At 40.7% G+C, this 27,365-nt stretch overlaps 1 protein-coding gene across 2 annotated transcripts in view; it reads right to left on the bottom strand.

Moving 5' to 3' along the window:
* skap1 (src kinase associated phosphoprotein 1) overlaps positions 1 to 27,365 on the bottom strand; it is a 135,596-nt gene that overhangs the window by 5,316 nt on the left and 102,915 nt on the right. The window contains exons 10-11 of one of the 2 annotated variants that reach the window (XM_023814317.2): positions 18,794 to 18,847; positions 12,407 to 12,516 (exon numbers count right to left, since the gene is read on the bottom strand). In XM_023814317.2, the coding sequence (XP_023670085.2) occupies positions 12,407 to 12,516; positions 18,794 to 18,847 (164 nt within the window). The other variant, XM_072712465.1, reaches the window with a different exon arrangement.

Below are 27,365 nucleotides of genomic sequence, written 5' to 3'. Positions count from 1 at the left end.
ACGCAAACATAGGAAGCGTGGATTCCAGCAGAAATTATCATGGGTCGGGATCTAGATTTAAATGTCATTCTAAAAAGTATTATGAAAATGTATGACCTGTATTTGCACAATGTAAATCTTAACGTGGTGAAGAGACAGCATACATGCATATATGTTTGCCCAAATTGAAAATCGAAATATGTGTAATATAATCATGGCTACTAAGGAATACTACAATACAAATCAGTGAAAATCAGTGATGCTACTTCGGTATGTGCGCAAAAGAAATTTGACGTGGATGAAAAAAGGATATTTCAAAGAAACGGTCTTAAATCCAAACCAGACTCAAGACGGAAAAGCTGGGATCCGCTTGGAGGGAACTGACAAAGAAATGCAACCTCTATGTTCCTAAGAAACCTAATTTGCTCTCAGACCTAAAATATCAGGGTGTGCTGCGACATTCTGTCCCGAAAAACAGAAGGAGCGGGGAGTCTAAAGGGAAGCGGCTCCCTGCCACTTAGCTTAGACAGCAATAAAACAACAACAACAGAAAAAAACCAAAAACGTGAAGCAGAAGGGCGGGGGGCATCAGCAGGAGGGAGCAAAGCGCTCTCTCCCCTGGGGGTGTCGCAACGCAATTTCCCAACTGATGTGACAGAAAATTTTATTTATCTCCCCAGCCCATCTGTGCTGCGTTTCTTAAATTCTCCCTGAGAAAGGTCTTTTTGATTATCAACATTGCCATTTTAATACACTTCTAAATCACCAGCGTGCCAACAGCTGAATGAGACTTTCAAGCATGAAGCCTCTCTCTCTTTCAAAGTGGAAAAATGACGAGTTCAAACAGAGTACACATATTGTAAAAGAGAGTGGCTGTGTTCTGCATCGACTGCAGCCCTCCCCCTTTTGTTCTGTCCGTTTGTTTGGGCTTGGCACGTCACATCAGATGGTTTGTTTTCATGCCAGTTATTGGTAATTATTTTGTTATTCAAAAGCAGTAATTAAAATACCTGCATCTGGGAACAGTGTGTTCAAATAAAGCTATTTCACTAGTTTTACTATATAAGAAAGCTTAATAAAGTGATATTTTTTACATAAATCCGACTATACAATATTCACCTGAAAGTTTATTTTGAATATATGGGGATGTCATGGTGTCTCAGTGAGTGGCACTGTTACATCACACCTTCCTGTTTGTGTATCTTTTCCCCTTTCTAGGTGGATTTTCTCCATCTGTCAAAAGACAGGCATCTCTAAACCGCTCATAGTGGATGATGGTGTGTGTTCTGTGTATCCTGTGATGATCTGGCATCCCGTCCAAGGTGTGCTCCTGCTCTCTGCCCTGTGTTTTTGGCCCTAATGACTGCCTGCCTTGTGATGTCTTATCCCTTACAAAATGGAACCTGCTTATCGCCCTAAATCCCCCTAAAGCAGGAGTGGCCAGTCCCTGAGGGACACAGGTGTGCTGGTTTTTGTTTAACAACAGCACTTAATCACTCACTTAAAGCGCTAATTTGGAGGGATGTTAACCACACCCGGTGTTTGAGGTGTCAGTTATATGCTAATTAAACCCTGCGGTACTCCCAAGCCAGGACAGGCCAGACTTAAATTCTGTTAAACCATAGAAGAGGTCACTTGGGCGACTAAAGCGAAACTTACTGAAAACTTAAAAGGAACAATATTTTCAGGATGCCAGTGTAGCTTCACGCTTGTGAGTATACCGGAGACAGGCTCATCTCCGGCAAACGTTTTCCACAAGCTGTGAGCAGATGTCTGGTGCATCAAGGACACTGGGCTCGGTTCTCCGCAAAGGCAACCAGATATATGTGGCACTTCCCTACATAATGATGCCTCTTTGGCTCCAGCTCTGAGGCTGCTGGTAATAAAGGGCCCAGCTGGGCAGAGTGGCATACACAGAGGCGGGGGCTGCCTGGGACTGGGGGGCTGGCAGAGCCTCCACCAATCTCTCAGCCATAGTAAGCGCTGCCTTGGCAGGTGAGCATGTAAGCGACGTTCTAGGTGTTTGCGTTTACTACAGCTCCTTAACGGCCTCGTTCCCTGTTCGATTATTTAATAAAAGCCTTTTTGAGTTCTGCACCCTGAGTGTGTCGGCACTTACAGCCGTCCTGTCCCAGTCACCTCCCCCCCAGAGTGCCAAGGGGTACGCAAGCAAGTACAGGAATTACAAACAGCCAGTGCATCTCCCCCCCCCCCGCTGAGAAAGATCCATAAAGCTGACAAGGTCATAGGTCCCTTTCTTACATCTTACAGAGCATCGATGGCAGCTGTAAATCTGAAAAATACTGCTAGGGATATTTGCTATTACAATGCTCTCCTTGTAGCTGTCCGTCTCCCTGACGATTCAAACATTTACGTCTGTTTTACTGGTTTTTTTTTGTGGTTTTGGGGTGGGGGGGTATGAAATGTAAATGAGGGGGCTGTAAGAGGCATGAGTAAGGAGAATTGGTCCACATGCAGCGCTGTGTGCAGGGGGGGGGGGATGTGTGGAGTTAAGTGGCTGCAGACTGTGCGCTTGGCAGCATGCGGCGTGTGGAGAGAGTGGCGCAGGGCTGCACGGGGGCTTCATTTTTCCTGCTGACCTCCCCATGACACCGCTGCTGATGGGGTGAAAAGCAGGTGGATAGGGCTGGCTGGGTGGGGGGGGGGGGGCGGGAAGAGAGGGGGCCGTGGAGCAAAAAGAACCCTAGAGGGTATCCAGGAAATAGAGTCGAGGGGTGGGGGGTTATGGTCACCATGGCAACATCTACGTGCCAGTGATGTCACTTGTTTACCACTTGGAGCGCTCGTGTTGTTGTGGAACGGCTCTGTATTCTTCGCAAGACTGAAGGCTGGTGGTGGCCATTGAAAAGGTAAGACTGCCCCGGCCCGTTGTAAGTGACATAGGTGCCCCCACCTGTTATGGCAGCATCTGAACACAGGCCGATTCCCCCCGTTCATCCTCCACTCATCATCTTTGCTGCCTTAGTCTCTTCTCTTCCCTTCCACTTTCCCCTCTGTGCCCTGGTGCCAAACTGAATTTCTTTTTACTTTATTCCTCCTTGGTTGCACATGCGTGCACACACACACACACACACACACACACACACACACACACAGACACGCATGTATGCATGCTCATACACATGTTTGCATTCATATAACCTTAATCCCAACAATCAGAACCTTACCCCCTGCCCAGCCCTAACCTTAACCATAAGCAGCCAAAATACTTAAAATAAAGACTTTTTGCATTTTTAGTTTAGTTTAGTCACATATTTTCATAAAGTTGAGCTTCCCCTTGTGGAGACTGAAGAAATGGTCCCCACAACATCAAAATAACAGGTCCCCACAATGTAATCTTTACAAGACCCCCAACACACACACAGTAGAAATGCTAATAGGGATGACACATGGTGGCCCATCACCCCCATCTCACTGAGGTGGGCCTGAGCGGGGGTGGGGGACAGGAAGTCCTCGCTGTTACTGTAGATATTGTGCTTAGGTGCTACAGGACAGACACGCATGTGTCACACACTAATGATCCTCAGTGTCACACAGTGCTACTGCAATTCAGCACTAACTACAGACACATACACACACACACACACACATTCTCACGTCTACTTACAGACAACACACAGCTTCCAAACGGTTTTGTCTCTTACATTAAAAAAATAACTCCATAAGTATCTGCTTTCACAAATGCATCTGACTGAAGGCTTTTCAGTCTTATTTAGCCACTAAATGATGTTTACACTGAATTATTGGAACACTTGTTCTGTTTGATCTGGACCATCCAAAAGAAAACAAACACACACACTCACTCACACACACACACATTACTAACCAGGAAATAGTTTGGACACTAGTGACTAATAATAAATAAAAGCTGGATGAATCTGCAAGATACAGCAGTGGGTGGAACTGATTGAGGGTAAAGATGGTATAAGATGACCAGAAACAAATAAAATGACAAAAAAGGGGCTCGTTTTTTCTTAAGTGTGCTGGGGATTACGGATGGCTCCTTAACTTAATAGCCATTTAAAGTGGATTTGTGTGTGCTGCTGAGTGTCTGTAATGATAGCTGTTTACGTGGCTTCTCATTTATAATAATTAGACAGAATGGATAGGGGCTGCCTGCGCCGCGTTCTGGGCTATTGACTGGGGGACTGTGGCTGAAAAATGAGCTACTGTAGTTGACCGGGAGATGACCGCTGCCTTCTGCGTGACCCTAAACCCCAGACTCACCCCCAGCCACTACCGAGGGTGGTTAATAGAATGCCTTAGGTGTCTATCATTACAAAGCAGCCAGGTCTTTAAATGTGTGCGTGCAAGCAGAGGGGGAGGGGCCACGGACAAGGGTGCACGCTAGGGGCTAAAAAGCAGTGCTTTTCTCTCTCTTCCTGTCTTTTCCTTTTCCATTATTTGGGTCTTTTCCTTCTCTTTGGGCTCTTTCAAGGGAGCGTGACCTCAGGGCACCAGGCCGGCTGGGACAATCATTTGTCTGAGACTGGTGAGGATGTTGCTGGAGACCTCTGTACTTCCCCAGGACGTAGCCTCACCAGGGTGGGAACTCCTGAGTCCAAATATGACCTCCATTGCTCTCTCACTGACCATGACACTCACACTGCCTCGGCCAAACACGTCAGAGACCCAGTGCTACAGGGTCCGGCACCTATTAAAATAACTTTATAACTGTTTTTTTTTTTTTCAACTGTCTAACTGTGATTTTTCAGTTCCACCTAAAATGGGTGAAACACCAGGGAATTTTCTGTTCTATTCCGCCTATTTACAGTTTGGCCACTAGGTGTCAGTGCTGTCTGCTGAACACACAGTACTGCAGTCAGGAGAATGCATTCAGCCTGAGCCACACTGATCTGCGCATGAGTGTGCCCCCCCCATCCCCGCCACACCACCCCCACTATAGCCCACCTATGGTGATATGGGCCTCACACCCAGCACAGTGGTAACATGTTTAGTCATCCGTTCCCGTCTAATATGTAAAAGCTATTAAGTCAGTGTTGTGGAGGGTCTGAGGCTTTTGTGGAGCCCAGCTGATGTGCGGTGATAATGAGCTCTGGTGCAGGTTAGCGGGAAGGAGTAACAAAAACAAACAAGGCAAGCCGAGTGCCCATTCGGCCAGCTCCACACAGTGTCAAAGGCTGCACGGTAATTACTGAAAATACAATGAGTCTCAATCTTTATATTGACACTTTGAACTGGGAGAGAAACATCAAAAATAATTAATATACAACTGGGAGGGAAAAAAGTGTGACGGTACAAGAATTTATGAGATTTGGGAGAAGATGGCTGAGATGAATCCAACTGCTCATTGTACCCCGACCCACATGTCTGTAACGTGTAATGAAACACTGAGGTCCATAAATATCCCAACCCTCACACTTAAGTCTCTATTACGACCTTCCTTCTTCTATACTGAGTGGCTTTGTAAATAGATTATGCTTATGAACACAGCATACAAATAACACACAGCATCAAGACGGCCCTGATCAAGATCAAGCAATGGATAATCTTCACTCGAAAACTGCTTAACCTTGATATATAAATAGGCGCTGAGAAACAATACTTAAAGCCTTTTTATGAAAATTAATAAATGAACATGATAAATGTAAACGAACGGAATTCCTGTAAAAGTGAGGGCTAGGTTTAGTAAAATCACTTTTGAGGCAACAATCATGTAAATCATTCATGAATAAGATGTATTACCCCAAGTCACTGATACAAAAACATGAGAAGTCTTTCTAGATACAACCGACCAAGCATTTACTGTCCCAGATATTATTTCTTATACTGTTACAAACCTCCAATTCCATGATCATTTTTCATAAATAAATTTGCTGGGAGGTTATTACCACTGTATATATATATATTTTTTTTGCTTCTGGGACATACTCATACGGCCAAATTCATTCTGACAAGATACACCACTTTACTCAGCTCACCGACAATACTGAAAATCATACAGCAGGAAATCTAACCAGCACAGCAATAGTTATAAACCAGCCCCTACTATAGTCATAAAGCAATATTTTTATCCATACTGCTATAGTTATAAGCCCATATATTTTATCATTAACATTATAGTTATAAGCCAATATATTGAGCCACTACCCCTATAATTATAACCCAATATATCTAACCACTACCACATACTGCTACCCACAGTGAAAACTGAGCCGTCCATCGCGAGCCTTTGGACAGTGTTTTCCAAATGTATTGAAAAGATGGCTTCAGTTTCCCTTAAGCTCGGGATGGAGAGCAGCAGCGATTACAGTTCGTTGTTTGTGGGCGGTGAGGGAAAGGTGAGCTCTCTCCCTATAAGACGCAGCTGTGATGATAAGTGTCACCGAAACAGAAGGGCGTTGTGTTCAGTGGAGCGTGTTTGTACAGAAATCTCCATCAGGGCACATGTGCCGGAAATGCATGAGCAGAGCTCTACCTGCTCTACTGTTGCCCCAGCAACCTGTCGTCAGGAGATGGGGGTGGGGGGGGTAGGTGGGGGCAGCCAGACAGGCGTGACTGCGTCTAATGAACATATCACTGGTCTGCCTAATCACTGAATTGATTAACTTTTCTTTTTTAATCATGAATATTTCATGGTATATACCTATAATTAAACCCACTCATTATGAGATAAAAATGACACGGTCACCCAGCTTCTAAATGCTTGAGAAATTTAAATGCTGCTACTATAGAAGGTCAGTGTCCCTTTAATACATCGGGGAAAACGATTCCCATAAAAGGATTTTTTGGGGAAAAATGCATCATCACTTTTCCTTCTGTTTCCATTCAAATCCCTTAGAAGAACAGAGGAGCTGCTTTACCCTGTTCTTTCACTCTCGCGAAGTTCACCATGGCAACAAGAGGGCAGGTTGGTGGAGTCAAAGTAACGTGCCCTGGATGAGAAAAAAGACCCGGTATCCTTCCCATGGCTCTTTCTGCGATTAAAATAGAAACTTTGTAGAAGTAAATCATGGAAGGTCCAAGAGCTGTTTATGAGACACCCTCAATGGGAAAGCCCTACACACACACGTATACGAGTATTTCTGATGTAATATCATAAAGACAGTGCAGACAAGACACACATGGCGACTCCTTCTCTTCAGTGGTGGAAGGCGTCCGGTCTAGTGTGGAATGGGGAGTATTTGGGGAGGCCATGGAGTTTTGTAGGACGTTTTCACAGCTTGTTTTACAGCCCCTTGTGGGTCTGTCCTACTGCTGTCCCCTACCAGTCCCAGACACGGGGGTGGCCATCGCGCACAGAAAGGAAGCAGTGTAGAAGAGGCCCGAGTGAACAAGCTGCCGCCTCAATAGGGAAACAGCTTCCCTGTCGTAAATCTCGAGGCTTTTACAGCGGTGCCTGTGGGAATAGTGGAATGTGACAAGGCTGACCTTTAAAGCAGGTCCTTTGATTACCAGTACATAAATTAGGACCCTGGCATGCAAAAGGGCCCAGAGCCTCAGAGAAGACTTTTGTAAGCAGTGGGCATACACAGAAGCCCACTGTGCTGCAAGCAGAAACCAGAGAGGTGCCAGCAATGTTACAGAAACTGCAGGAGAGCATTATACAACAGCTAAGGTACTAGACTGAACATTAGCCTTTAGGAAGCATGAAGATCCAGACAGGGGGGGCAGGACTTTCTCTAGAAAAGCCATCTATAGGGTCTAAGCTGACCTGTTGTCTTCACAGAACAATGTACGGTCTCTCTAACGAAGTACAGAGAGAACAATGAAGTAATCGTCAATAGTAACGAAAATCACATAATGGGAGACAATAAAAGGCTGTTAAGTTTATTTGATAAAAGATCTTTGTTTTTCCTGTCAGAACCTTTCTTACTTCTGTGTCACATGCTTGAGTTTATTAATCTACCCTGATTAATAAACCAAGACCAAAATGGCATTTGAAATAATTCCATGAAGTGACATTAAGTGTCAGAGATGTTCTGGGCTTCCACGACAACTCAGCAGGCAGAAAGACGGAGAGCACAGGCTTCTGGGATTATCAGATCACCAGAACCACAAATGGTTCACGTGATCAATGTTTCATGTTGTTGTCTTTCCTGGCAAAACTGATCTTTTTTTGTATTAAACCCCAAGGTCTTTCATTGTATCATGCCCCCACAGTCCCTTAAGAGAGCTGCGGTCCACTGACAATTCCCAGCACTCTGCTGCTCTGTTTCCTTAGCCGCCACAGCTTTCCCACTCAGACACTTATATTCAGCTTGTGAGCTACTTACAATTTTATTAATTTATATGGCTGGAAATTTTATTAGAGCAATTCAGGTTAAGCACCCCGCTCAAGGGTACAACAGCAGTAACTTTCAGATTGCAAGTGTTCATTTCCACTGGGCTTCCTGCTGTTGCCTGTCTGAGTAACAGGGAAATCTTAAGAAGAAGAATATAAGTGGATTATTATCCAAGGGGCTGGGAGAGGCTTAAAGCGGGATAAGGGACCTTGGCTTGTGTGACTGTAGCACTGATGGCCCACATCTCCTGTGGGTATGAGCTGACCTGAACACCGGCATGTAGACCACGGTGTGACAAATCGCCATTAGCCGACGGGGCCGCGTCCTGGAGAAGCATCTATCCCTTAAGGCTTCAAGAAAAAGTGAAAAGGAGGGTGTGGGGGTGTATTGTAGACGGCTGACTACTGAGAAACCAGCAGGGATTTAAAAAACTGTGGAAAAAATGGAAAAACAAGCTCTGAGAATGAGCAGAATTCTGCAAAGCTTTTCACACTGCAAGTCCAGTCGCTTAAGACTGCAATATCCAACATAAATCCCGGATTTCTGGATAATGAAAAAAGTTACAACCTTTCAACATATATAAGGACACTGATATCTTTTGTTGCCAGGCTGGGAGCAGAAAGGAAGAGCTTCCGCTTGTTAAGAGGAACTAATCAATTCAGAGAGCAAATTCTTAATTATGAGGGGAAATAATGTATTCTCTAAATGCCAGCGTGGAGCCAGTGCAGGGGATTGGGGAGATGGTGTTAAGACGCCAGATGGATGCTGGCATTAACTCCTATTTCATGTTTCACTGTACTAAGCACTACAAAGGAGCAGAAGGGGAGGCAGCTTCAACGAAAGGGACGCTGCAGATTCGGCTGCGGCGGCAGCCGCTCGTGTGAAATGAATTCGGCAGAATTAACTAGGGCTAGACTGCGAATGAAAATGACGAAGATGCAGCTGACTGCACAGGCTTCCTGGCTTCTGTATTTTTAATTTAATTTGACTGTTTTGCTTGGGCTTGCCTGGACATATACAGATTTAAAAGCACATGCTTGCACATTATCACACGCACACACACATGTGCACACACATACACACTTTTGTATTCTTATCTCTGTGGGGACGTTTTTGATTGCAGTCACAGATTTTGATAAAACTGAGATTCCCCTTGTGCAAACTGATGTCTCCATAAGGTCAAAATAAAAAGTTTTTTTTATCACTTCGTAAGGACATTTGGTCCCCACAATGTATTACACACATAAGCCACACACACACACACACACACATATGCACAGCGGCCACCCACTTTCGTTAGGGAACTACAGCCTCTTGATGACTGTGTTGAAGATTTAATTTGCTGGAAATCAGCCTCAGAGGGGCAATTTGTTTATCCCTGGGACGTGGAGAAGACTTTGTAATGTGGTGCATGATAGAGGGAGATACTAAGGGGAAGAGGGTGAAGCTGAAGAATGATGTCTACTCTCCCGGCGGCCGCTGTCCGCTCCATCCCTCCCTCTCTACCTCGGCACGCCGCATCTCTTTGTTCATCTAACCCTGTGCTGCGCAGAGAACGCTGCAGCTATCAAAACATCCCGTCCTGTTCGCCATCCTTTACCTTCCCCGCTCTTTCCCAAGTACTTAGTTTAGCCTTAAAGACGGAGTTTTTTTACTGTAAGCGAGTGATCAATACAGATCAATGTGGGAGCTTTTTATAATCTGCATTTTCGCATTGTTCAGCCAGACGACGCCGCGGCCCCTTCCACTCCATCCTGTGCCTGATTTGCCACTTGACAGCCATCAATTCAGGCGCATTTTAAAACTGTTTATTAGCACCATTGATTTAACTTCTTGAACCTTTCCCGGCTGCCCATTCATTATGATTAGTGTTCACATGTAGTCAGTCCCTCCTCCGCACTTCTACACTTTAGAGAAAATTTATAGGGTCTGGGCTTATTACAGCTATTTCAATGTGTCATTTGAATCTATCTTAAATTTTGGCCGACGCTCCATATTTAATTCATTGAGGTCAAGGATCTTCGCCTGTCATCATTACAGCCCCGGCCGTAGCCGTTACCTGCGTGACTCGTCTTCACGCTGCATTGTTTTGGCAGGTTGTCACATTCTCAATCCCAAAATAACAAAATAATAGTGATATTATAGGTATTATAAGGCCCTAATGTAATGCACAATTGAACAGATCTACCGTTTGATCCTGAGCTGCAGTCTGTTATCAACTAATTATACAGATGTTCCCCTACAGTTACTCTAATCATAAGCTGTGAAAAAGGACAGCAAAATTAATAATAATACTAATATAATGTAGGTTTAATATATATAATAGTTTATAACGGACAAAAGAGCAGTTTTAAGTGGGCAGAAAATCTTGCTGTTTCCCCCACTTTGTGTGGGTGAATGCAATTGTGTGTGTCTGTGTGTGTGTGTGCGTGTGTGTGTGTGTGCGCACACTGGAATTTATCGAGGGATATCGAGCCCAGCTGCTGCACACAGACTAACTGACAGAAATGTAGGGGCGTTTCAATGCAGGCCCTCTTACCAGCAGGGGAAGAGAGAAAAAAAAAACCTTTTATCTATTAAGGCTGGAAGCCTTAATGGAACTCAAGTGTCCCACATCTGTGGAAGATGCTTGAATCCCGCATGCGAGTACGACACACTCTAACAACTTACCAGTCAGAAGAACATATTTCAAACTACTCAATTATTTTTTAAAATCAGTATCTTGCACAGCAATATCTAAATCTGAAGAATCATGTAATAATGATTGTTGTTCTGGCCTGAAGGACAGTGATCACAGAAATAGCTCATAGACATGGATGAAGCTGGAATCCTACAGCATTCTGCCCTATACACAATGCCACTTATCACCCCCCGATTCCGAAGGACCATCATTTAAAAATGAATATATAGATCGAAAACTTTTTCAACTAAAGCAACAGAAAGGCTATTAAGCCGGCTACAGTCAAACTCCGGCAGACACTCATGATGACACAATGAAAAGCTACATTGTGCTCAGTTGTTCTTTGTTTCATATGAGAACTTACTTTCATGTGATATTACCTACCTTTAATTCGTATATTTCATGTTAATTTGTGATTATAATATCATAACAGCACCTTGTACATTTCTTTTCTATTTTGTTTGTTTGGATGCTGGTGTTTGTTCCTCTATGGAAGAGTCCTTCCAAAAAAACAAATATATGTATAAATATCCATTCCTGCACTGAAATTGTACATAATTGGGTAACTAGTTATTTAACACAAAGAGATAGCAAATAGTCATTAAAAACTTACTGTAAAAGCAAGTAGCTAGAAGGGATTCTATTTTATGTGGTTTCATTGTAATACTCTGTATGTCCCTATATAGCTGTTATATATACAAAATGATAAATATGAAATTATATATGTATATAAGTGTTTAGTAGAAAAACATGTGTATAATGATATAAGACAAAGGAAACCACAGTACAAAACTGTGATTTCCAGGCAATGATCGGCAGGTGTAAACCAAGAAAAAATTGCATTCATAAAAAGGGATAAAAGATAATAGCTGGAATGAGGAGACAAAGGCAGCCCCTTGTACCTTTAAGTGATCCACCTGCATGTTTTAATAAACACAAAGGGAGTTCCGCCTGGGTGAACAACTCAATTATCTTCCATAAAACTGCTGCAGTAACGTACACAAATCCCATTACAAATTTGGCTGCTGGGCATTCCACACCACCAGCCACGGAAAAGAGACGGGGGCAGGTTTTCTGCATGGCAGGGTGTCAAAATAAAAGTTCAGTTTGGATAAAAATCTACAGAGTTAAAATCAAACCACTGTAGCATAACAAAACCCTGCACTGAAGTAAAAGAAGAAAAAAAAACAATTGCTTGAGATGTAGATTTGGTTGCCCTTTTTTATATACTGTACACATCATGTACAGGGAGGAAAACAGGCGATGCCACAAAGAAATTCCTCAGCCTAATGTGCTGTTTATGTTCATGGTTTTCTTCGGCCTGCACGAGACGAGTGTATGCGCAGCAGTATGCAGACATCAGTGTATGCGCAGCAGTATGCAGACATCAGTGTGTGCGCAGCAGTATGCAGACATCAGTGTATGCGCAGCAGTATGCAGACATCAGTGTGTGCTCAGCTGTGAGGGAGCGTGCGCTGACCTTGCTGATAATATGGATGAGGTCGCCACGTTGGAAGGTCAGTTCATCAGGTTCGTCAGCCTCGCAGTCCCACAAGCCTTGGTAGTAACTGGCGTAATCGGTCGACCACTCTGCAAAGACACAAGCACGTCTCACACACTGTGACAGACGCAGATACTATGGTACATTCAGGGTACATGCTCAGACCCCATTGTTAAATATTAACTGTGCAATAAATATTGACAATACGGTCGGCACTATTCGTGATCTGCAGTAATTGAAACAAGTAGTAATTTTTTTACAATCTGATTTTCAGTCTCATTCCGGAAAGCCAACAATATGCCTTCATGAGTCATGTTTTCCATGGGTTGTAGTTATATCATCATCCATCCGTATGTAGGAAATTTCATCATTGTTACATTTCCTGACGGGTCAGGTGTCTTTCAGCATGATCTAGCCTGTGCCTTATTGAGGTTCTTTACTGGCCCGGAAACTCTCTGGATTTAAACCCGATAAAGAGTCTGTGGCCAATCTGCAAGCAACGTCTTCGTGGAATGGAAGGTACCACAAAAGATAAGCTTATTCAGGCATAATTCAAGTACAGTACTGGGACCCCGAGATCATCAAAGACTGCTTAAAATTGTTGGATGCTATGCCAAATCACATCCAAAAAACAGAGGAGGCCATATTATATATTGAAATGTTGATATGTTGAACTTGTTTCAATTTATTTACACAAGGGTATTCTTTAGGATAGTTTAGAAGTCATCCTATGGTGACCAGGGGGTACACGCTGAGCTACTTCAGGTGTTACAAAGTACTTTACAACTGAAAATCTCCTCTGCTTGGCTAAATAGCTCAGTAACTCTTGCTCTTTTACTGGTTTGTTTCCTTGATTGAAAGATTCAACCAGCTGTTTCACATTAACATCAGTGGCACATGCATGATTATAGGAGACTGATCAATCAGCACACAGCAAGTACTCAGTGTTTAAGTGAAATCCAGATCCTATTAATTGCACTGGTAGTTTACAAATCCTGCCCTAGCTCAAAGTGTCCTCCCTGACATGGGTTATCTGGTCACCCTGAGAAGTGCCCCGGCCTGAGCAAAGATCCCATAGTGTAGTGTGCCAAACCAGAAACTGCCAGACAATTTGGAAGAAGGCACAGATGTGTGGAGGTGTACAAAATAAAAGTCTTTGAAGCTTGCAGAAAAAATAGACGCAGAAAAGTTTCTGTTGTTTGATAAGACCAAGACTAGCTTCAGCTTGAATGAAAAGTGTCATGCTTTGCTCAAAATTTACAGAAATCTTCATACTTGTATCTTGGTGCAATAGGGATGCTTATCAAAAGCAACTACTGGGGTCCAAACGAATCTATAAAAAAGCATGAATGCAGCCAAATGCAAGAAGACGCCTGGCTTCAGTCTGTACTATGTAGACCAGTGAGAAGTTTGCACTGTAACAAGACAACGACAGGCAAATTACTAAACAAACAACTGGCTTTGACTAGAGAAGATGAATGTGTTTGAGAGGTTCAGATTCAAATTCTTAGTAAAGTTGATGCAGACATGCCAACTAAGACACGTAGGCATAATAGCTGATAAAACAGCACTCCTACTATTTTTACAAAACAAAAGCATTCCTGGCTTTTTAAATGAACAATTCCAATACAGCTACAAAATTTGCTAATATTTGAGGGTAGTAGCCTTACTGCCATTTACTTAATAAATAATGCTTTGTGTGATCAACTTTTGATGATTTTAATCTGGTTCAGTTCACTTAAACTCCACCGGATGTTAACAAACTTTTAAGTCGCCGTCTCTATTGACACAATCAAGTAGAAACACCTTCCTCAATAAAACATACAGGATTGTGGTTGCAGCTTGTGGAATTTCCGCACAATATCCTGCCTGCGCCCATTTCAAAGCCAAGTGTGAGGTAAACCTACTTCAAAACAAAGTTCTTAATTAGATAAAATATGAGGCAGGTATTTTCACTTCAGAACCCACTATGTCTGCTGGCAACAGACAGCACATCCCTTTGACGCACAGTCTACACTGAGCAGCTTTCAGCATCCAACTAAACTCATTAGTAAATATTAAATATTTACACATCCGTGCCACAAAGCACCCTCTCAATAATAAATGCCTCTGCTAATTACTTTTCAGGAAACAATTCTTTCAGACAGGAAACAATTGGGTAAGTCTAATTCCGCTTAATTGTGCTACCATTTTTACCATTTGTAGCTAAGGCGATGTAGCGGGTAGGCATATACTTCCTGTGTTTGCATTTCTTAAAAGACGTGGAGCCAGCTGATGGCTGGCATGTGGGGTGGAGGATCAGACATATCCTTTTGATCACTGCGGAAAGAGTAAATGACACTTAGCAGACAACAAAAGCACTAAAATGAGCCGTTCTTGTTAGCGTGAGAATTGTTGTTTTTAGTGACCATGGTACAATACGTTTTCTGAATTAGGAGATGTGACACAGATAACGGTCCCTACTCATGTTAAGAGTTACTCATTAGTAGCATAACCTATTAGGCATTACTTTGCCCACCATCGTTATTTCAAAGACAGTAGTTCAAACATCTATCAAAGCACACAATTCACAGATTTTCTCTTTCTTTCAAGTGCAGACACAGACATGCACTCTTTCCACTCCAATAAGAACAGTTAACTGATATTGCATTTATTTTCATGGAGCCCTCATTTATCTTACATTAAGTTCGACAGCTGACAGAAAGGGCATTAAGAAATCAGTGACACGGCTGTTGAGGAGAGGAAAAAAAGCTTTTTCATCCTTCAAGTGAATATATTTCCAACTGTGAGGGTATCTGCCAAACACTTTCTCCACTCCCACACAGTTTATATCTTGATCTTTTGCTCCTGTTGCTCCACCCAGGACCAAGATCTAAAAATGCATTCCCTCAAAGGTGAAGCTTCATCAAGCCTCTCATTAACCATCGCTCACCAAAACTGCCAAAGTCAACCATCACACTACTAAAAATTAACTTATTTTGTTATTCATGTGGTTTCATAATTTACTTTAAATGCTCTTTGTGAAAAACAAAGATGTACTGAGCTTCTACTATAACACATTTTTTCCAAAATTTGCAATAATTGACAGCATGACTTCTGCAAATTCTGATGATCACCTACTCCCCAAACATTCCTCTGATGATGATGGTATTAAGAATCTGTGCCATCGTGGTCCATCAGCATGTGCAAGACAGGACTGGTCTACTGGGGTGTGGAGCTGGGTGATGATGGGCAGATTGTTTATTTGTTCCAAGACGGGGTCAAGGCCAGTCTGTGAGCCCCACCCTCACACAGCCATCAAAGCGTAGGAAGGGAAATGCACGCACACTGATCTGACTTACCAAGACTATGCATGTCTGCTGAGTTATAGATCCACAGACTGCACCAATGCTAATGACCAGTGGTATTTCAGTGGCCTGTACTACGAAGCGGGGTTACTGGCTTATCGGGGTAACTTGTCGGATTTAAGGTACCACAGTTTAAATGGACTTCATATTCGTTCACTTACATTCTGCCCAGACTACCTTAAATCTGACAAGTCTCCCCGATAAGCCAGTAATCCCGCTTTGTAGTACAGGCCACAGATTTACATTGTAAATAGTCATTCGTCTCTTACTTGACTGCAATGAATTGGGGGTCATTAGCTCTGTAGACAAAACTCTCCAAGTTACAGAAGCATGACCAGCAGGTACCATGTACCACAGGCTACACCATGAGGCACCATATTTTACATTTAAATGAATAACATATGATTCTGTATAAAACTTCATAAAAGAGATCACACATTTTTCATATAGTTTTGAACATCTTATGAATGCCTTCCTTCTCATCATAAAAAGCACGATGTGGACATATCTTATTTTGCCATTTACCATAAAAAAACCTTTTTAGTGATAAAACAAGACTGACAAATTAAATGTGGATTTTAAACCATATGACTTCACACACACCAAAATCCCAAGCAGACAAGCAACAAACACCGTTTCATTAAAACAAGAAAAGTTTCATTTCCGGATAAAATGTTGGCTCAAAAATGTTTTCATAATGCTTTTATCAAAACATCACCACCTATTAAATGTTGAGAGATTTATGATATTAACTTTGTCTATTCCAAAACCTTTTCATGATCTAAGCCTAAAAGTAAGAAAAAAAATCATGTGACCAGGAGGGCCAGATCCCTAAAAAGTTCACACGCTACCTGGAGTGAAAGAAAAGACATCTGGTGAACTTTATAGCTTTGGAGCCTATCGGTGTCCTCCAGTGAGAATACTGATGCTTGTATTGCCATTGAGCTGAACTCCGCTTAACCTTGTGCTATGCAGATGCAGCAGGATGGGATATCTCCAGGAAGCAACTTCCAAACACAAGCGTTGACCTGCTGACATTTTTAATAAGCCCATGAGAGACTGGGGTGTGCTATGACTTTACACCTTATGTGCGCTGAGAGACCAGTTAAAAGGCTTCTGCAATCCCCTAAACATCCATTAAAGCCATGTACAGACACACTCAAAACAGTAAAAAGTTCTTTCATTTTATTTCCAAAAACACTTTCATTGTTCACTGTTACGAGTCGCAATAAAACACAGTTCAGGCTTCCATATTTACACAAAACCATGAGGCTGGTTCTTCAAAGTTTCTGTACCGACTACATTAAACATGTTTGGCTTTGTTTTTCTGGCAAAGCCTTTCCCTTTCCATACTGCCCTCTGCTAAGTAAACACAGCAGCACAGAGTCATAGGGCACAATTAATTCCAGGTAAAGGACAGGGTGCCAAGCTGACAGTAAATTAAACCTGTCCACCAAAGTGCCTTTCATCCTCTCTGGCTAAAGGAAGCTGCTGTTTCCTCCCTCTCCAGAGTAGCAGGTGATTCCTGTCTCTCTGTTCCTGCCGCCACAACAAACAACATATTAATGGCCTTCACGTTTCCTGGTCTAGGTTACGCACAAAAAGGTGGCTGAAAAAAAAACTTGTTTTCACCCTCAATCAGTCACGTCACTCCTGCTCCTACCCTTATTCTACGCAGATTACAATAAGCAAATTCCAACAAGCTGCAGAAACAGATTCAATTTAGGTGGGCTGTGTATTGTATTCTTGTTTGTTTGCCCTGCCTTGTAAGGTTGCCAGCTGTATAATTCAGGTTATATTTCAATTACATTTGAAGATATATGAGATACTGTATAAGATAAAAAGCAGTTGAAGTATGACATCCATTCATCATACCATGAGCTACAACTTTGTTGCTTTTATTGTTCAGCTGAATGCGACTTTGAGTACATGGCTAAGGAGGCAGAGATTGGAAGGATAACACTAATTACAATACAGCTAAAGAACTGGATCAACGCAAATCACATCACACAGCATGTCATAAAGGGAGGATGAATACAAGCTTCTGGATATGCAAGAAATATTTACTTCATACTGCTAACTTGCATACAAAACAAAGACCAGGCCAGCACTGGTAATTTTCATTATGAATTCATATAAAAAGATCAGCTAGGGATACTTTTAAGTAGATAAAATGTAATGTACTTACATTTAATTTACAGGAGTGGGATCTAACACATATGAATACAGAATGTGAATAAAAACCTTTGTTAATATTCTCATGTGCTTAATTGATTAACCGGGGTAATTAATTGACTATGCTGAGATGACAAGCACAACTAAATGACAAACAGGTGGTTTGAAATTTGTCATATGTTGGTGACACTGAACTGAAATACATACCTGGGAAGCCCTAGTTATTAATACTGATAATTGCTGAAGATCTGATATTTACATACCGTATAATTTAAAATGTGCTAAAATTGGCCGTTTTTCCCCCCCCCCAAAATATTTAATGGTTATGAATGTTTTTATAAAGTTTAACAATACAGCTACAAAAATGTTGAATTATGCTAATTAAAATTCAGTTAAAATATAGTTAAATTAGTTTGCAATTTTACTGACTATTGAACATCCCCTAAATGTTTTGTTAATTAGCTCCTGCTGCTCACAGCTGACCTCGTCAGAGACTCTGCACATAAACAACGCCGAGGGGATTCAGAGACACAAGCTGCGTGTTCCTTCTCATCCACACATGGAATCAATAACAGTACATCTCAGCCAGCAGCCTCATCGTGCGTCGCTGGAAGTCTATTCGGGTATGGCTGTAATTTTATAAAGGACAGTAGACTGTAAATGTAACAAAAAGCGGCGTGAGTATTGGATATTGGAGGTTCTATATGTTGAGTTCTTCAAAGTGTATAAAGGAAATCCTTTTGCTGAATTTATATTTCAGCAATATATTTTTCACGTGTAGTAATAAAAAATTCTATACATTACTGAGTTGTGCATGGTTCACACTACAATATATCGTTCTGACCTGATTTTGAGGCCTTTTCTCCAGGGTCATCCATCGGTTCAGGGAAGTCATCCTCTGCAAAACAGGAAGTCAACACATTATATGAGAGAGAATAAAATGTTAAGATTAATCATTGCATCATTTAACTTCTCCGAGATGACAGCAGCCACTCATCAATGAGAACATAACCTGCCTTCTTTTTTCAGTGATGTCAGGGAACATGGATGACTCCCAACACAAGAGCCTGAACAGCAATGCAAAGTGCAGACAGGTGTCAAACATATGCAGGGGGGAAGATAGAATTTGGGCATCATTACTGCTCAGTTATTAGTAGGTAGAGTATTTTTTCCACAATATATTGTTTCAATGAGTATGACTTCACACACTTGCACATATACAAATGCGTAAAAATACAGGAGCATAACGACACATGCTGTAAATCCTATAGGGAGGCACCCGTGTGTGATGGAACCTTCCTGAGAGAATCAGGTTTAGGGTTTTATTCCCTAAGTGGCACCGTGAGAAACTCTGACGGTATTAGCATTGATTTTGAGAAATTTGTGAAAGTGCTTGCATGCTTCCTGTAGGACTGAGATGTTTGAGAGGGAGCGGACTGGATCCTGTTTGAACTAAGTCAGATATATCCACAGCAATTCTAACTGTAATTACACAATAGTTAAGAATTTAAATATAAAGCATAATGATCAATATTACGCCAACTCTCATCATTTAAACAAGGGGCTACTCCATATACAGTAGTGTGCAAAAGTCTTAGGCAGTCAAGGAAAATGTTTAAAGCTATTTTTCTGGGTAGCAAGTGGATATTTGGCCAGAAAAAAAAATACAATTTAACATTAGAACATATGCAATTAAAATGTAAAATCTTCTGTTCTCAAAACAGTTACTGATTATTTTGTTGGATGTCCGGAACAGCACTGGGTCAGTTCTGTAACCTCTCCTCAGAACTACTGCAGCATTGCATGTACTCAGTAAATTTCAGTACCAGCTCAATTAATTAATTAGTTAAACTAGTTAACTTAATTAGGTACCCAAACATGGAGTGCCAGTGGTCGAGTGACAAATACATGGATATATTGGAATGTTGCTGCAAATACTGGGGTGACTTTAGGAGAGGTTTTGAAATGGCTATGCTGACAGATTTTGACAGACACAATATCACAGTATTACACCAACACAAAAATCATTTGAACACCATATATATATATATATATATATGTGTGTGTGTGTATATATTTTTCAGATATTAATGCTATTTCATTTGTACATCAGCACTTTATATAATACTGTGAAGTTTTAATATTCAGTTATTGGCTATATTTTGTTAGCACAGCCTTGTCAAAGAAGCCTATGGGGAGATAAAGTGTAATGTTCTGATGAATTCCACATGCTATGAGGCCTACGCTCTTTCTACATTTCCCTTTACCCACTTTGGTTTTTTGAATTAATAGCTCATTCATTTAGGGTGAATACATATTTAAAACAGGTGAAGATTGTCCACATGTAATACAGGATAGATTTTCCCTTGCATTAATCTCCATGATATAGCACTTAAAAGAAAAGTCCATCTTACTAGAATATCATAACTCAATAGTACCTTCTGAAAATGTAACTGAAAATCTCAGTATCTTTGCTTTTTTTATTTCCCCTATCAACTGCAACAAATGTTTATATAAAATTTATGATTAAGATCTGCAAAGACACCCTTACCATGCACATTTCAGGCAGAGTGACCTGGAATACAAATCGCCTAATCTGACTCCAGACCTGAGATGCCTGTACCTATCGGCTGCCTGTGGATACAGGGTAAGCGAAACAGTCCTGCAAAATGCGACCAGCCTTTTCTTTAATCTGCATAATTGTAATCTTTCTGCTGGGGTGAGCAACCTAAGTCCATTCTTTGCTCCCTTTAAAATGATAAATTGGCTCCAGCAGACAATTGCACCGGTCTGGGATTTGGACACACAGCCTGCTTGTCTCCAATCCACTGCACTAATCAGCGTTCCACACAGCTGCTCTCACTGCTGTCAGCCCAGTATTGTGCGCGAGGCTCTGTGGGAGCACAGTCTAGTATGTCTGGCCAGAGGGACTCTGATTACAGGCGTGGCACGGTGCGCTCTTGGAGCTGACAGCGATACCCATCTGGTCGTGCTCCCACATCCATCCTGCTGTTGTCAGCTTGCCGATAAAGCATCTCCTCCGCAACCCTATATGTCTAACCGTACAGTTTCCAGGAACAGCAGCAGAAAAAGCAGCGTGCCAGTTTGCCCACAATGCATGCAACTGTACGCAAATTCGGACTGCTGCCGAGTTCCGGAGTCACACCCATGTCTTACTGCACCGCACTGACCATCACTCTGCATGCCCAGTCCTTCTTAACACACCATTTTCCCATTCCTGAGTCCAACCTTCTCCTAAGACGACTCACCTGTGCTAGCTCATCGTTTTTCTTCTGCAATTCCACTGACATGAAGTTTCAAAGTCACTTTATGATGCCGGGGGCTTTAATGGAGATTTATCACATTGTCAATTCTGTTTTCTTTCGGTAACAAGACAAAAGTGCCGGAGTGTGTGAGATGGCCGTTTATGCTGAAAATATCTAATTTAACAGAACACTGAATGAAAAACTCCACTATGTTCGGCGCAGAGCACAAAAAGAAAACACAGATGTTTTATTTTTTGGAACACGCTTAAATCTGTCAGACGCTTAAATCTGTTTGTTGAATATGACCGGTGATGAGCTGCGTGTTTCGTGTAACAGCACATTCTTAATTAAATCCTGTCTCTGTAATGACATCGTAACATGATGAAAGATGGCAACAAAGGAGCTTAGGGACTCTGTTTTAACTGCAATCTCTGCCTAAATTTCAGTCCATAGTATATGACATTCTTTTGACAGTTCCCTTAATAAAACTGAAAAACCGATATTAACACAAAAATATCTTTGAAATAAAAAGATATGTCAGTGAGTTCCAATTGTTTCACATAGGTCAATTGCAACTATTTTCATATACAATGAATCAAAATAAAAAATGATTGTCATGTGCTAACACATGCAACATATACTATACTAGATGACTATAGTCTAGTGCTTTGCTATTTACCACAAGTTAAAGGATAGGCAAGTGTATTTATATAACAGCATTATATAACACCTTTCATACATTGTGACCATTCAAAGTGCTTTTCACATACAGACTATATATATATAGTCAACACATGACAATATACATGACAATAAATGCTCATATGTAAATATTAAGCAGGATGATAATTATCTTTCAGCTAATACCACCATTAAATAGCAAAAGGCATTTACAAACATCCATGATAGCTAGCAGTATATGAATTGGAATTTTATTTATATTTCAATGACAATTGTGATGATTAAACCTGGATTGAAAAGGTATATATAATAGAATTAGCTAATCATTTCAAGCAATTCTTGTTTAACATATTTAACAGGATTGACAATTCAAAGGATACCAGCTTGGTATAAGAAATTCATGAGCTAAATTAAATGACATTTTTGAGTGTGAACAATATTAATTATTTTCAGCAGTTGAAGGGTATTGCGAGTTGCCTAATGTAATAAGAAAAAGCTATCCCTGACGTTGCCACAACTCCAGAAACTGCAGATATCGATCATCTATTGATTTTTTATTGGAAGTTAATTTGCTGACAAATGCAAGTACTCCACAGCATTGTGCAAATTAGAATAATCTCAGTCCAGTTCATTTTTCTTACTGTTTGATATACAGTTGATTTATTCTGTTCTACACAGTACATAAGTAAAACAAAAAGTAATACTCCTCTTCAAGAAAACGACCATTTCTGTTAGTAATTACCACATAATTCAGTATAAAATCAATGACTACTGTGCGATGCTCACTGTGTTGTACTGGAGCAGTTAATATATTGGAGTATGTTACTGCAGGTGATAGATGCACGTTAACTTCTCAATGATAGAGAACTACCCCACTGAGCTCCTCTATCAGCCTTCTTGACTGGCTTTGAGTCTGTCCTGTTATTCAGCTGTATGAACTTCTATAAACAAGCTATTCGGTAAGATAAAACACTTAACTATAGACTAATGCTTCCATGATAAAGATCAGCATAACCAACATGAGAAGGGCCGCAGTAATGAGACCAGCTCACTGCAAACCCATCATTTATGATGCATGTTTAACTCCTACACTCATATACCGCATTTTTATTCTGGCATCTTGGTTTCACTGGATTCACATGTCTAGAGTAACTATTTTATATTCTGTTTCCATACGACAAGCTCCCATACTGTACTCATAATGTAGCTGGTAGAAGGCAGAATAGATCATCACTGGCAGCAACCATGCTCAGTGGCTCAATAGTACAGACAGAAGAAACAGATCTATCCTATTCTATTTGAAATAAATAGCAGAAATAAACCTGAGGCATTTTGGTGCACTGTACGACGGATTTTGGTCAGCGTGCCATTCAGACATCTGACTGCAGCGCCAAACCTTAGAAGCTGCAGGAGGAAAACCACAGCCAAAATGTTTCAATACAGCAATTTGATTCAATTTTCCACTCAATAAAATTACCCATCAGCACCGCTGCTGTTTGCCTTGCAGACTACCTCATTTCCAGATTCCCCTCATAATTGAACCAGTTTATGTACTTGTCTCAGAAAATTGGAAAAATTTATCACCTGGAAAATGTTTTTTTTTTCTACTGGCTGTATGTTTTTTAAAACTTCATTAAATTATGAATGCCTATGAAATTAATTTGGGGAAATTTGCATAATAAAAAAAATGCCACTTTGCATGGGGTGAAGCAAAATATGAATGGTGGATTCTGCCTTGTACCCTTCAGGGTTTCTTTCAATTGCAATTCCATTGTAATGGAGCACTTTGGGACATTCAAAACACTAGAGTTTAACAATCCAAGCCTCTATCTGTCTCACTAAATTTGTTCACGCCTTCGCATAATGTTATCTATTAACCCGCCATTAGGTTTGACTTCCTCCTCTCTACCTATAGACCTTATCACTGTTTAATTCCAGGAACTTATATCATTTACTTGCGTATAATAATAATAAAACTAGGTAATTGTCTCATTAGATTAAAAGGCTAAAAGCAACCCACTTTATTACAAACCTCTCATTCAGTGACGTATTTTACAAATTCTGACTTCCCTGTTTTTGGTGTCAAACACATGGTAATCTGTAGACAACGTACTGAAAAGTCCCTGTAATATGAAGATAATCAGATTTAAAGTGTTACAATCCATTCTACATGCCTGCTGAGGTACAACATAATTTCATTATGTTAACAGATAGCATTGATTACCTTAACATACTGCACAATAACAGATTTACTGTAACACTACATTTTCATTATATAGGTTTAAACTAATACAGGGCATTAATTACTGTATTGTGAACACAGAAGTTGTCTCTGCTGGATACAGTGTGTTGGATGACTAGTGGGGAAATACGGATCCTTCTCTGAATAATGATAACAATAATATCTGCGAGTACACAAACTTTTACTGTAAAGGAATAAATGAACTCTGTTAAAACTCTCTGTAAAACTTGTACAGATAACAAACATGGATCAGACCTAGATATCTGTCCATAAACATCACTTTCGTTAGTGTAGCCAGCAGAGTATATTTGCTTGGACACTTGGACAGGCAGTAATTAACCTGCATTTATGTCCATCCCACCGGCAGTCATGCAGTAATATCAAGTTGGGTGTCCCCTGAAATATGGACACTGTCACAGCATTGAGAGTCAGAGAAACAGTTTTGTGTTTCTGATGGAGAAAATATATACATCAATTAACAATGGAATCGGAATGTCATTAACTTCAACCTTGAAGTCATCATATTTCAAGTTTTCAAAAAATAGTGGGGAATTTACGCATAAGTTACAGCCTAAGTGGTTACACCAGTTGTCCACATGGACAACGGATGGAAGAAATCCTGCTCATTTTCTCGGGTTTTTGAGTATTCAGAAGAAAACAGTGCAGGGATGTCCATATTATTTGCTGTATTACTGTTCTCTTGTATTTAAGAGTATAGAATTAAACATGCAGTGAAACATGCTATGAGATTATGTCTGACAAATACTCGCAATATCAAGACCAGTTAGTCTTACTCCTATATTTGATGCTATTATCACTGCTCACAATATGCAAGCTTTGACTCAAGCTAGAGGGTGAACATACAACATGAAGGGTGAGAGGAAAAACAATATGCAAAGTCACGCAAATGTAGCATTTTTAGAGAGGGAGAGGCATGGAACAGTGTGGTGACAGGAAGAGCAAGAGTAAGAATATAATACAGAAAGCATCACCTGATACACCATTTGTGGTCCAGTGCCTTTTCTCGCTTCCCATATGGCTTAGAGGAGTAAAATGACAGCTCACAAGAATCATGTACTCTCTTCCAATTTTATTAACTGTGGTACAGATAATAAATACACTCACTCCTAGAAACTACAGCTTGCGCTATATATATATTGTACTTAGGCAGGGTAAAAAACTGAGCTCCACAAAGTCACCCTATTCACCGTCCTGAAAAACCTTTCGGTCGTTCTCCTCTATACTGAACTTTACTGTCAACTGTCTTGTATATATTTTCTTTTCACTTGCCTTAGTTCTATTCAAGATCGATCATTTCTGTCATTAATAGGGGAAACATGTTTATATTGTGAAAGGAATCCCTGACTGGTGACTGCTCTGACATACTTACCACACCGGAGTCATGATTATCACAAAGTGTGGCAGTAAATGCCCTTGAAGTTAAATTATGATCTATGTGTCATTTGCTGTGCAAGGACATCAGCAAAATGCAGGTGCACTGCCATGCAACGTTGATGAAGTATGTTATACTTAGCCAAGAATGTAAAATACATGAGGACGGCAGTTGGGAAATACCAAAAAATGTATTTATTTTTTGGAACAATGACCCAAAATCTATGAACAATTCATTTTTTTCCCTAAAAACAAACACACATAGCGTTTAAACCTTAAAAAAAAAAATCAGCTGATATGTTCACTTTCCTATTTCACATGATAATGAAAACAAGTTTTATTTGAGCGCAAAATGCATTAAGATGCTATATCATTGTTTTTTTGGGTTTCAAACAAGCTGATTGATGGGAAACATGGAAACATTTTCATTATAATTTCTGTCCTTATATCCAACTATAGCTTAGAATGGTAGTGCACTTCACAAAGGAAACTGGAGAGCTTATAAAGACGTCGAACTGGCCTTACTTTATGGCAGTGTGAATAAATATGCCTATATATCCGTGTTCTATATTACATGGGAAGTGTATCTTGCCTTTTGCTATGTAGAAACATATTTAGATGCACAGTATGATTGTTGAAAATGGATGACCAAAAAAATATTAATGAACTTCCCATAAATAAAGATCACATGAATACATTTCTAGTTAAGAATCATGTTATACCACATCAGACACTAATAGCAACAAAAATTTAAAAAGATGCTGAGGAAGCTTTGCAACTGGTTTTCTTATTGTACAGGATAAAAAAAGAGTAAAAAATTATAAAATGCTAAAAAAGTGTTTCTAATTTTATTCTAGTATTTTACTGAAATAATCTGCCTGTCATTATCACGTTCCTTCTTACAAAAACATCTGGCCATTACACCCAGAGGAACAATGATTTAAATGAAACCTGAATTCAATGATTAAGAGGTGTGTCCCAATACTTTTGTCCATACAGTGCACTGTTTGATATCCTGTTCTTGAAAATCACAAACGAGACTGGAGACAAGACACACACTTGACTGGAGCCAACGCCACTCTAAATGGCTTCAAATTTAATGCCAAGGATGCAGACAACCAACTCCTTCTGCTTTTAGAGACTGATTGGCACACAGCAGCAGCCCTGGTGCCTCATGCAGCGCCTCACATAATATGTTTGGGGCATTTGGTGATGTGCCTGTGCCCAATCCAGAAAGCACATGTAGGCTGTTAGCATATTACATGTTAGCATATTACATGAACCCTCACACAGCTGGTCAATCTGTTTCCTTCCTCCTGAATCAGGGGTTTCAACCACCCCTCTAGTACCCTGACATGGGCTTTGGTATAGAATGGCCAGAGAAGTGTGACTCCTCCATAGTTGGAATACACCCTCTGGTCAGAGGTGGGGACTCGAGTCATTGACTTGCAACTTGACTCGGACTCAAGTCACAAATTTGATGACTTGTGACTCGACTCAGCAAAACTGGTGGAAAGACTTGGACTTGACTTGGACCTTATAACTTGAGAAGATTTGAGGTTAAAGCCCCCCCTCTGGATATCATAATGTTAATTTTACAATTTCTGTGTATATTAATTCTCAGCTGTTTCAGCATATTTTCATTTGGCTGAATGCAAAGTCTCCTGAAATAGATTGTTGGAAAGATGCATCACTCCCTGCATAAACATGGACATAAAGACTATGTAAGGACAACCATGATAGAGTGGAGACTTTCAACCAATTTTTGTTTATGAAGGACTTAACCTACAACAAACTGTGGGTTTTTGCTGCGATAAATTTTAATGGTTAAAGGT

The sequence above is a fragment of the Paramormyrops kingsleyae genome, chromosome 5 (assembly GCF_048594095.1).
Source record: "Paramormyrops kingsleyae isolate MSU_618 chromosome 5, PKINGS_0.4, whole genome shotgun sequence".
NCBI lineage: Eukaryota > Metazoa > Chordata > Actinopteri > Osteoglossiformes > Mormyridae > Paramormyrops > Paramormyrops kingsleyae.
This window is presented reverse-complemented; position numbering and strand designations above follow the sequence as displayed.